The following is a 13,204-nucleotide window of genomic DNA, read 5'->3' as shown; positions in this document are numbered from 1 at the left end:
AGGCCCTGGATATGATCCAGAGATTTAAGTACAAATTCCACCATGCCAGCTGCTCTATTCAAATCCACTTACGGTAATTAAATAACTCTGGAATTAAAAAAAATACTGTAGATGGTGATCTATTTCCCTCTCAGCCACATTTTCCTGTTTTCTCTGTGTCCCTTCATGCTCTTGACCAATCAAGAATCTCTGCCTTAACCATACCCAATAACTTGGCTTCCAGAGCCACCTGTGGCAACAAATTCCCCAGATTCACCACACTCTGGCTAAAGCAGGGATATGGGGAGAAGTCAGGAGGATAGGGTTTGAGAGGGATAACAAATCAGCTGTGATGGAATGGTGGAGTAGACTCAGTGGGCTGAATGGCCTTGACCTGCTGGAGGGTCTCAGCCCAAAACATTGACTGTACTCTTTTCCATGAACACTGCCTGGCCTGCTGAGTTCCTCCAGCATTTTGTGTGCTGTCGTCATCTTAAAAGTTTCTTCTGCCCCCACCCAGGCAGTTAATTGATCAACCATTCTCGTTAGCCCCCAGCCCCCTCTATTCGCCTTTGAAATTCCTCTCCATCTCTGTTTTCAAGCAACGTCTGAGGCTGTGTCCTCTGGTCCTGGACTCCACACTGTAGGAGACATCCTGTCCACATTCACTCTCTTGAAACCATTCATCATTCTTGGTGAAAGGTCAATATGAATTAGCAAGCCATTTTTAGTTTTGTCTTATCGTTGACTCCAAAATAACCATTAAATTCATTATGGAGCTTGTCTTTGTAATAAGAACATAATATTATCCTGACTTATTCCCCTCCCTCTGTTATCCAGGTACTTGCTCTGTATTTTGGTACCTAGTTGGACCATATAAGAATCCATATGGATTATGGGTGTGCTTTAGATTGTGACCTTCCCACTCCAGAGATCAAAAATGTTCCCAACGTGACTTTTACACGGTGTTTGTTGATCTGAGGTGCAGTTTTTAATGGGGCAGCACAGTAATGTAGTGGTTAGCACAACACTTTACAGTAGCGGCCCCACCACCACCTGTAAGGAGTTTGCTCGTTCTCCCCATGGCCACGTAGGTTTTCTCCAGATGCTCCAGTTTCCTCCCACCGTTCAAAGACGTACCGGTTGGGAGGTTAATTGGTCATTGTGAATTGCCCTGTGATTAGGCGGGGATTACATCGGTGAATTGCTGGGCGGCACAGATCAAAGGGCTGGAAAAGCCTTTTGCGCGCTGTATCTCAAAATAAAGCAGATAAGCAGTCACTGGATAGTGAGGAGTAAATTTCATGGGTGACTGCAGCTGACTCAATAGTTGTAAAAAAAAAATAAATTCCTTTAGATTCCAGCACTAATTTCAGATAAATTATAACTGAAAGGTGGAAAGTTTAATCAGAACATGAGGGGAAACCTCTTCACTGAGAGGGTAGTGAGAGCGTGGATGAGTTGCCAGTGCAAATGGTGCATGCAAAAGTTGAGCTTTTCAACTGCCTGTACAACCTGGCACTTTTGCAGTGTAAACGGAAGTGTCGGAGGAGCAGGCAAGTTGCAGCATGCCGTGTCTGGGAACGAGCCGATGTATGCCATTGCTCGAGCCGACTTGGAGGCAATTTGATGCGGCAGAACTGAGGTGGGGCAGAGCCCGGGTCTGTGAGTGAGGAAAGACCCGAGGTCTGATCGATTTAAGTGCCGAGCTGAATTGGAAAGGTTGAGTACGGGCCAAATCGAGGTGGTAGGGCTCAGGTCTGAGAGTAGGGAACAACCCAGGCCGGGGTGTCAGGGCTGGAGGCGAGGGACGGGCTAGTTCAGCTCGTTGCTCCATGATTTGCTTGTCTCTGTGCTGAACTGAGGCTGTGACCTGCAACTGACAGGCTTCTGGATCGCTGCAGTCATCCCTGGCTTTGCAAACATCAATTCTAAATGCTATTAGCTGATGTTTATTGTTAGCACAATTTGTTTTTTTCTCTCTGCACATTGGGCTTTTGACAGTCTTCTTTTGTTCTGATGGGTTTCTTTGTTTTGAGGCTGCCTGTTGGGAGATGAGCCTCAAGGTTGTATAAATAAATGTACTTTGGCTTTGCTGGGGAATAGATGGTCTTATTTGTTTAATTCATTGGAACAGGATGAGACCATACAGCTCTCAAGCCTGTTCTGAGTTTCAGAGGATGACTTGTGAACTGCTCTTATTTATTTTTATTTGACTCATTTCCCTTGATGTGTTTGGTCTTCCTCTTGCTGTGACAGGAGTGATGGAGAGAGAGAGATCAGAATCAGATTTAATATCACTGGCATATCGAAGTGTTGGGATAGGTACTTTTTGATGAACTTTAGATCATGGTCTCATTGGAGGCTTTGCTGTAGCTTGCATGGTGTGTAGTGGGAGGCTGACGTTGGAGCAAGAGGTGTGGCGTGGAGGGAGAGTTGATGCTTGTGTGTTGGAAGGGGAGTGGTCTTTGGAGTTCTAACATTTTTCTGTCACTCATTCTGTGGGGTTTTCATCTGTCTCATGGATGTTTACGAAGGTAAGCATTTCAGGTTGGAAATTGTGTACATTCTCTGATACTAAATGGAGCCATTGAACCATTGGTCTCGGGTTTAATATTGACTTCACTTGTTTGTGGATGATTATTCCAAATTTCTACCATCTCCTGTGCATAGTTGTTCTGGCTTCGCTTCTGTGCGACTAATCTTACATTAATCTACAGATGTGTGGTAATACGTTATTCATATCACAGACCAATCTATGCCCCGTGCCTGCAAACGGTTTTATTTAGTAGTCCACGTTCTCTGTTACTCATGTGGTGCTATTTTCATCCCAGCATTTGTCTCTGGGGCCCTGTGACCGCTTGACCTTCAGTGAGTGAACATCTGAGCTGCAGGTCACAGTAGAATTCCAACAGTGGCAGAAATTGAAAGACGAGATTTCAAACAGCCCATGAAAAGCAAAGGATTAGATCTTAGCACAGGAGATTCTGCAGATGCGGAAATCCGGAATACTGGAGGAACTCAGCAGGTCGGGAATGAACAAGCGGTCAAGCTTCTGGGTCGAGACCAAAGGAGGATTAGATCAGGGGTTCCCAACCTGGGGTCCATGGACCCCTCAGTTAATGGTAGGGTTCTATGGCATAATAAAGGTTGTGAACTCCTGGATTAGATCCATTGTTAAGTTGTAACTTAATCAGAATCGGGTTTAATATCACCAGCATATGTCATGAAAATTGTTGTTACGCGGTGGCAGTACAATGCAATACATAATAATCGTGAGAGAAAAAACTTGTGAATAACAAAAAAAGTACAAAAAATAGGAAATAAAAAAAGTAGTGAGGTAGTGTTCATGGGTTCAATGTCCATTCAGAAATCAGACAGCAGAGGGGAAGGTGCTGTTCCTGAATCGTTGAGTGTTTGCCTTCAGGCTTCTGTACCCTCTTCCTGAAGGTAGCAATGAGAACAAGGCATGTTCTGGGAAATGGAGGTCCTTAATGATGGACACCAATTTTTTGAGGCACCGTTCCTTGAAGGTGTCTTGGAGGCTAATGCTCATGGTGAAGCTGATAGTGTTTACAACTCTCTGCAGTTTACTTTGATGCTGTGCAGTTCATCCCCCCCCCCCCACCCCCATACTGGAAAGTGATGCAGCTAGTTCAAATGCTCTCCATGCTACATATGTAGAAATTTGTGAGTGATTTTGGTGACATCTCCTCAAACTCCTAATGAAATATAGCCACTGTCTTGCTGACTTTATAGCTGCGTCAATATGTTGTGTGCAGGTTAGGTCCTCAGAGATGTTGACACCCAGAAACTTCACTCCCTTCATTAAGATCCCTCTGAGGACTGGTGTGTGTTCCCTTGTCTTACCCTTTCTGAAGTCCACAATCAGCTCTTTCATCTTACTGACGTTGAGGGCAAGGTTGTTGCTGTGACACCACTCAACCAGCTGGTATATCTCGCTCCTGTGTGCCCTCTCGTCATCATCTGAGGTTCTGTACCAACAATGGTCATCAATGATCACATCTAAGATCAGCATTTGCAGCTAGGGATACATTTTATGCCCTCTTGAACTAGCTACAATTGCAAGAAAAAGTTTGTGAACCCTTTGTAATTACCTGGTTGTCTGCATTGATTACTCATAAATTGCCTGATCTTAATCTAAGTCACAATAATAGACAAACACAATCTGCCTAAACTAATAACATACAGATATTGTACTCTTCATGTCTTTATTGAACACATTGTTTAATCATTCACAGTCTAGTGTGGAAGAAGTATGTGAACACTTGTATTTAATAACTGGTAGAACTTTCTTTGGCAGCAGTAACCTCCACCAAACGGTGCCTGTAGCTACTGATCAGACTTTCACAATGGCGAGAAAGAATTTTAGATCATTCCTCCACATGAACTGTTTCAGTGCATCAATATTTCTGGGATACCTTGCAAAAACAGCCCTCTTCAGGTCATGCCACAGCATCTCAATTGGGTTAAGGTCTGGACACTGACTTGGCCATTCCAAACACGAATTTTCTTCTTTTTAAACCATTATTGCTGATTTACTTTTGTGTTTCGGATCATTGTTTTGTTGCATCATCCAACTTCTATTTAGCTTCAGATGATGGACTGCTACCCTGACATTCTCCTGTAAAATATCTTGATCCGATTTTAAATTCATTGTCCCCAAGCTGTCTAGACCCTAAGGCAGCAAAGCAGCTCCAAACCATGATGCTCCTTCCTCCATGCTTCACAGTTGGGATGAGGTTTTGCTGTTGATGTGTACTGCCCTTTTTCCTTATGGTGCACATAAAGGGATCTTTCTTGAGAAGAGAGCAGGCTCTGTCAGGCTCTGACTTCGTGTGTCTTTCTTAAAGGGCAGGGCACCTCTACAACCCACACCTTCAGTCTCACCTCATTGATGGAAACACCGGGCTCCGAATAGCTTTTGTAGGAGGCAGTACCCCGGAGGTTTGCATACCTTTTTGAACCCAGACCGTGTTTATTTAAATGGTATACTCGGTATTGATGAGAAGAAGCACAATTATTTGTGTGTCATTATTTTAGGCAGATTGCATTTGCCTATTTTCATGGCTTAGATGAAGATCATTCTACAAATTATGTGTAATTAATGCAGAAAACCAGATTATTGCAAAGGGTTCACAAATTTGCTTGCAACTGTATGTCACATTGTCTTAACTGATTGATTTTAACTTTCTGATTCCCATATCTTTCATTCCCCAAAAGTCTAGAGCTCTTTTCACCCCTGAATGCATTTAATTATTTAATCGGTCTGGTTCCCCTGCCTTCAGCGGTAAAGAATTCCAAAGATTCATCATCCTCTGAGAGAAGTTCTCCTTCCTTGTCTTGGTTTTAAGTGAGTGATGTGCTGTGCTGAGAGTACCCCCTCCCATTCTAAATGATGGATACATCATGCGCACACCCTTTCATTAATTAACACCAGCTACAGGAGGTGCTGCATTTGAAAGGCAACATCTGTTGTCAAAGATCCCACTGCTTGTGTCATGCCCGCTTCTTATGGCTGGGGGCACACAAGTCTGAAGACCCACACAACCAGGTACAGGAACAACTGCTTTCCTACAAACATCAAAGTCTATTTTTATTTTATCTTGTTTATTGAGGTACAGCATGGAATAGGCCCCTCCTGCCCCTGGAGCTACACTGCCCAGCAATCCCCCCAATTTACAATGACCAACAGGCACACTTAAGACTGTGGGAGGAAGCTGGAGCACCCGGGGGACAGAGTAGTGTAGAGGTTAGCACAACACTTTACAGAACGGGTGGCCTGGGTTCAATTCCTGACGCTGCCTGTACGCTGTTCCTGTGACCATGTGGGTCTCCTCCCACAGTCCAAAGACCTACCGGTTGGTAGGTTAATTGGTCATTGTAAGTTGGCGCATGATTAGGCTAGGATTAAATCGGGGGAGCTCGAAGGGCCGGAAGAGCCTATTCTACGTTGTAACTCAATAAATAAGTACGTAAATAAATGAGCCGATAATAAAGGAGTGAGATCACGGGGAGAATGTACAAAGTTCTTACAGGCCGCACCAGGAATTGAACCCAGATTGCCAGTACTGTGAAGCATTGAGCTCACCACTACACTACCATGCTGGCCAATTCTTGAACCCACACAACCCTAACCCTATGGAACACTGTGGACCACCTCTTAAACTACCACGGGCTTGTTTCTGATTGTGTCTTTTTTGCTTTGTTTTGGCAGGTTTTGTTTTCTCAATTCACTGTTTTGATTACTTTCTGTTTGTTGTTTGTACTTGTGAGCCTTCGGTGCTGCAGACAAGTTTTCATTTTACCCAGAGTCAGCGCAGAAACAGGCCCATCGGGCCATCTAGTCCATGCCAAAACTATTTAAGCTGTCTACTTACAGTAACTTGCACCTAGACCATAGCCCTCCATACCCCTGCCATCTACGTACCTATTGAACTTCTCTTAAGTGTTGAAATTGAGCTTGCATGTACCACTTGCACTGGCAGCTCATTCCACACTGTCATGACCCGTTGAGTGAAGAAAATTCCCCCCACGTTCCCCTTAATTTCACCATTCACCCTTAACCCATGACCTGTGGTTGTAGTCGTACCCAACCTCAGTGGAAAAAGCCTGCTTGCATTTACTCTATCTATCCCCCTCATAATTGTCTATACCTCTATCACATTGCCTCTCAATCTTCTACGTTCCAAGGAATAGCATCCTAACCTATTTAATCTTTCCATGTAACGTGGATCCTCCCAACCTAGCAACATACTTGTAAATTTTATCTGTACTCTTTTCAACCTTTACATCTGTCCTGTAGGTAGGTGACCAAAACTACACACAGTATTCCTAATTAGGCTCACCAATGTCTTACACAACTTCAACTGACATCCCATCTCCTGTACTAATACTTTGATTTACAAAGGCCAATATGCCAAAAGCTTTATTTACAACCCTATCTGCTTGTGACACCCACTTCAATGAATTATGGACTTGTATTCCTGGGTCCCTTTGTAGGAGCGTTACAGTGCAATACATAAAAAATCCTGTAAGTTACCATAAATAAGTGGTGCAAAAAGAGAGCCAGCAGTGAGTTAAGTTTTCATGGGTTCATGTTCTGCTGCCCAGAATGGCTGGAAGACCAAGATTTTCCCTGTAGAAGTGGGATGCAGGGGATTCGTTGCTACATCTACAACCAGTCTGTTGAAGAAGATGGGGGTGAGGCGTCACTCCCTCCAACAAGCAGCCAGGTCCTTGTCAAATGCAGCAGAAGAAAGCAGCAATTGGATTTGGATTAAAAGGAAAGACAACAACTGGGCTGCAAGATGAAGACAGGAGGGTATGGAACTGAGGGGGTGTATCTGGGACACCAGGTAGCACCTTCGAGCCCTCTGGAGACGTCATGGGCTTATCAACGAAACGTCAAAGAAGGAGGGTGCCCACCTGATGACCCCAATGCCGTACTTACCCTCCCTCCTTGTCACCACTCCAAACCCACTGCCAACATCGAGAGTGCCAACTTACCATGGGGATTGAAACATCAAGTCCTAGTAGCTCTACTGTTCAGAAATCTAATGGTGGAGGGGAAGAAGCTGATCCTAAAATGTTATTGGTGTGCCTTCCTCTGGCAGCTTGTTCCACATATGTTAAATCTTCACATGGAGATAATATTTGCCTCTCAGGTTCTTATTAAATCTTTTGGCTGCACCTGAATCTTATGCCCTGTAGCACTTGCTTCCCGACTCTCCATGCCCCTCATGATTTTGTACATCTTGATAAGATCACCCCGCAGTCCACTACACTTCAAGGCAGGGGAAAAAGAGTACTTAAAATTTCTGGATTAACCTGCACAATTCATTCCAGCCACCAGCAGTGCAGCGTAGCCACAGTGTATACCATTTGCAGATACGGTGCAGTTATTCAACTGCGCTGCTCTGACACCAGCTTCCAAACCCATGACCTCTACCACCAAGAAGGACTTGGACAGTGGCTGCATAGAGGCACTGTGCTCTCTTCTCACTACTGGCATCAGGAAGGAGGTACAGGAACCTCAAGCCCCACACCAGCAGGTTCAGAACAATTATTATCCATCAGCCAACAGGCTCTTGAACCAGAGAGGATAACTTCACTCACACTAACATTAAAATGATTGCACAACCTATAGACTCATTTTCAAGGACTCTACAATTCATGTTCTCAATATTTATTGCTTATTATTTATTAGTGTTGTTTTGTTTCTCTTTATTTGCACAGTTTGTTGTCTTTTGCATGTTGGTTGTTTGTCCCTCTTTGTTGTGTAGCATTATTGTGTTTGTGTTTACTGTGAATGCCCAAAGGAAATTGAATCTCATTGTTGTATATGGTGACATATATGTACTTTGATAATAAATTCACTTTGAATTTTTAAACATTGCCATCAGTTCCTCTCCATGTCATGGAACATCCCGAGTTGGAAATGTCTCAAGGTTCGTTCACTGTTGTTCATTCTGCGCCGTGTTGTTTGATGTGGGCGATCACAGTCTTTCCATGACCATGATTGTTCTTGGCAAATTTTTCTACAGAAATGATTTGCTATTGCCACCTTCTGGGCAGAGTCTTTACAAAACAGGTGACTCCAGCCATTATCAATACTCCTCAGCGATTGTCTGCCTGGTGTCAGTGATCACATAACCAGGACTTCTGATGTCCAGCACATGCTCCCGTGGGGGAGGGAGGGGGGAGGGGGTGTGGGTATTGGGGGTAAGTAGGTGCTGTACTTTGCCCAAGGGTGACCTGCAGGCTAGTGGAGGAAAAGAGCGCTTTACACCTCCTTTGGTAGAGACATAGTTGGATGCATCAACAAGGGAGATGAGGCTGAGTACAGGGCTATGGTAGGAAACTTTGTCACATGGTGTGAGCAGATTATCTGCAGCTTAATGTGAAAAAGACTAAGGAGCTGGTGATAGACCTGAGGAGAGCTAAGGTACTGGTAACCCTTGTTTCCATCCAGGGGGTCAGTGTGGGCATGGTGGAGGATTATAAATACCTGGGGATACGAATTGACAATAAACTGGACTAGTCAAAGAACACTGAGGCTGTCTACAAGAAGGGTCAGAGCCGTCTCTATTTCCTGAGGAGACTGAGGTCCTTTAACATCTGCCAGACGATGCTGAGGATGTTCTACGAGTCTGTGGTTGCCAGTGTGATCATGTTTGCTGTTGTGTGCTGGGGCAGCAGGCTGAGGGTAGCAGACACCAACAGAATCAACAAACTCATTCATAAGGCCAGTGATGTTGTGGGGATGGAACTGGACTCTCTCACGGTGGTGTCTGAAAAGAGGATGCTGTCCAAGTTGCATGCCATCTTGGACAATGTCTCCCATCCACTACATAATGTACTGGTTGGGCACAGGAGTACATTCAGCCAGAGACTCATTCCACCGAGATGCAGCACAGAGCGTCATAGGAAGTCATTCCTGCCTGTGGCCATCAAACTTTACAACTCCTCCCTTGGAGGGTCAGACACCCTGAGCCAATAGGCTGGTCCTGGACTTATTTCCTGGCATAATTTACATGTTACTATTTAACTATTTATGGTTTTATTACTATTTATTATTTATGGTGCAACTGTAACGAAAACCAATTTCCCCCGGGATCAATAAAGTATGACTATGACTTATCTCAACCCCGCCACCCTTTTCACTGAGTCTCAATTCTGACACCCCCTGCCTAACGCCACTGTGGGGGAGGGATTGGGAGTACCTTCATCAGAAGGAGTGGCATGGTTGTCAGTAAAGCCGTTCACCACCGCCTTCTTGAAGTCTCGTCAGTGACTCTTAAGGTCCCAAAAAATGAATACAAATATAATGGTGAAGAACACACGCAAATTGCTGGAGGATCTCAGCAGGTCAGGTACCATCTGCTGAGAGGAATAAGCAGCCAATGTTTCAGACTCAAGCCCCTTCATTAGGACCCGATGAAGAGTCTTGGTCCAAATTGTTGACTGTTATTCCGCTCTGTAGATACTGCCTGACCTGCTGAGTTCCTCCATCATCCTGTGTTGCTCAGCATCTGCGGAATCTCTTGTGTTTACACAGAGAATGGTGCCCTCAATAGACTGGGGAGCCCCTTCCCATTTTACTCCAGGCAGATAGTCTGTTTACAGTTTAAATTTAGTTATTTTTTTCTATTCAGCCATAAGATTTCACCCTAATGGAGCTCAAAAATTCAAAGTACATTTATTATCGAAGTATGTATGCTGTATACAACCCTGAGATTCATCTTCCCACAGACAGCCACGAAACAAAGAAAACAGTGGAACTAGTTCAACGAAAAACATCAATCCCCCACCCTCCATCATGCGCAAAAAAATCAAACTGTGCAAACGACAACCAAAAAAAGCGAAAGACACAATATAAAATACAAAATCGAAAGAGTCCAGACATTTTCAGTTTAGTTCAGTGTTCATTATCTGCAGACTGCTCTGATTCAAAATCACCTAAAATAGCAACAAATAAAAAGCAGCATCCAGAAACCGGAAACACATCATAACATGAACTATAGAGAAGCGAAAATCTGCAGATGCTGGAAATCCAAGCAACACGCACAAAATGCTGGAGGAGCTCAGCAGGCCAGGCAGCATCTGTGGAAAAGAGTACAGTCGACATTTTGGGCCGAGACGCTTCAGCAGGACAGTCGACTGTAGTCTTTTCCATAGATGCTGCCTGGCCTGCTGAGTTCCTCCAGCATTTTGTGTGTGTTGCATGAACTACAGAGTCCAATCTTGGTCAATATTTCCAGTCTGAAGTACACTTCTGTGTGGTTTTGTTTAGGATAGGTGCCCTACCTGTAAGTTGACAAACTTCAAAAATGAAAACAACAGGAATTCTGCAGATGCTGGAAATTCAAGCAACACACATCAAAGTTGCTGGTGAACGCAGCAGGCCAGGCAGCATCTCTAAGAAGAGGTGCAGTCGACGTTTCAGGCCGAGACCCTTCATCAGGACTCAAAAATGAAAACCTTTTTCCTTTTCTGCAGCCACATCAGAGTGGATTCAGTTTTTCAAAGATGCCGGGATTCCAGCGGGACCAGCTGTCAACTATGCTGTCAGTTTTGTGGATAACAGGTAGGCCTGTGATTCTACAAGTTTTTTGTTTTCACTAGTTTGAAAATAACTTCCCTGTATAGTGAAGAATTTCTCTTATGTACTGTAAACCGAGAATGGTCAAACCTGGTGTTTCTATCCATGATGTGAACATTTCAGATTTAGATTTTTTTTTATCACAAGTACCTGAAAGATACAGTGAAATGTGGGTTGGTGTTAACACACCCTGGGGATGTGCTGGGGGTACCCCACAAGTGTTGCCATACATTCCAGTGCCAACATAGCATGCCCACAATGCTCGGCAGAGCAACACAGAATGCAACAAGCAACAAAACAACAGCAAAACAAGCTCCTTTCCTCCCACTCTCCCACCCAGACATACACACAGTCCACCAACCCCATTTCCAGCATCCGTATTCGCAAGTGTTGGGGCAGATACAGTGTTCCAGCCATTGGGCCCTGATGTCTGGGCTTTGGTCTTCAGCATCAACACCAGGACTCATTTGGGAGTTTGACGTAGATTAAGGGAGAATTAACAGACATTTAAGCGAAGTTTGGGTAAGTACATGGATGGGAGGAGTATAGAGAGCTATGCTGCAGGTGCAGATTGATGAGACTAGGCCGAGTAACAATTCGGCATGCACAAGATGGGCCGAAGGGCCTGCTTCTGTGCTGTAGCACTATAACTCTAACTCCTCTCTGTGAGAACATCTATGTGACTACACACAAAATGCTGGAGGAACTCAGCAGGTCAGGCAGCATCTATGGAGGGGAATAAACAGTCGACTTTTCGTGCTGAGACCCTTCTTCAGGACTGAAAAGGAAGGGAGAAGACCTCAGAATAAAAAGGTGGGGAGAGGGGGAGGAGGCTAGCTGGAAGGTTATTGGTGAAACTAGTTGGGGAGGAAAGACAAAAGGCTGGAGAGGAAGGAGTCTGATAGGAGAGGAGAGTCTCCCATAGGAGAAAGGGAAGGAGGAAGAAATCCAGAGGGAGGTGGTGGTCAGGTGAGAAGAGGTAAGAGGGCAGAGCGAAGAATAGAAGAAGGGGGAAGGGGAAAATAATTTTTTTTAACTGAAAGGAGAAATTGATATGCATGCCATCAGGTTGGAGGCTACCTAGACAGAATATAAGGTGTAGCTCCTCCACCCTGAGGCTTTGAAGCGATGTGTCAGGACAGGAATGGGCATTGGAATTAAAATGTTTGGCCATCATGGTTTCTGGTTTGCCCTGGCAATGTAGTGCTTAATCACGATAACGTTCTCAGTACATTTTTCTATGTAGCCATTGCATCTTGCATATTCATCAATGTTGATGTGGTGATATAGGTAGTCATCTCCCTAAGTGTGCTCCAGTCCATGCTTTTGAAGCAGTCCTGAGGTGGCTCCTGATTTCCCTGTGAACTGGTTTGACTCTCTTAACCAGTGGTGTACGTTCAGGGATTAGCAAAATGGATATGTGGTCTGACTATCCGAGGTGGGGACGGGGATCAGACTTGTAGGCTCTATGAGCTTTGGTGTAAACCAGGTCTAATATATCCTCTCCTCTGGTTGTGAAGTTGACATGCTGGTAGAGCTTTTGGCAGGACTGTTTTTAAGTTGGTATGATTGAAGTCACCAGCAGCAATGACGAGGTTACAGATTGTGCATAGAGCTCCTGTAGCGCTTCCCCAGCACCAGCACGGCAGGTGTGGAGTGGGGAACGTAAACACCAATAATCACAGTGACAGTGAACTCCCTCAGTACGCAGAAGGGGTTGCACTTCACCATTTAAAAACTCTATCTGCGGTGAGCAGTGGACCGTTACCACCAAGACATCTACACGCCAGTTCTTATTGACGTAAACACACAGACCAACTCCACGGTTCTTCCTGGAGGTTGCAGCATTTCAGTCCACCTGAAGGCAGATTAGTCCTGCTAATTGGATGACTGAGTCGGGAGTGGTATCCTGGATTTCTGTCAGGATGAGCAATCCAATCCCTCATTAATTCTCCCTGTAATATTATTCTTCCCTGCAAGCAACAAACCTTTGGAATATGGGAGGAAACCAAAGCACCTGGAGGAAACCCACGTAGTCACAGAGGGAATGTGCAAACTCCACAGCGACCGAACTGGAAGTAAGGATGTCTCCAGGTGTTA

The 13,204-nt window shown here is 44.7% G+C and overlaps 1 protein-coding gene across 6 annotated transcripts in view; it reads left to right on the top strand.

The window, feature by feature from the left end:
* The window catches only part of c12h19orf47 (chromosome 12 C19orf47 homolog), a 94,874-nt gene that overhangs the window by 2,482 nt on the left and 79,188 nt on the right, over window positions 1–13,204 (top strand). For 5 of the 6 annotated variants that reach the window (XM_063063534.1, XM_063063535.1, XM_063063536.1 and 2 more), the window contains exon 2: window positions 11,002–11,089. In XM_063063534.1, coding sequence (XP_062919604.1) covers window positions 11,002–11,089 — 88 coding nt within the window. Of the gene's footprint in view, window positions 1–2,491; window positions 2,517–11,001; window positions 11,090–13,204 lie in introns of those variants that run through there. The other variant, XM_063063532.1, reaches the window with a different exon arrangement.

This window comes from Mobula hypostoma, chromosome 12, assembly GCF_963921235.1.
Source record: "Mobula hypostoma chromosome 12, sMobHyp1.1, whole genome shotgun sequence".
NCBI classification, from domain to species: domain Eukaryota; kingdom Metazoa; phylum Chordata; class Chondrichthyes; order Myliobatiformes; family Myliobatidae; genus Mobula; species Mobula hypostoma.
Note: the sequence above shows the minus strand (reverse complement) of the source record. Positions and strands in the feature narration are given on the sequence as shown.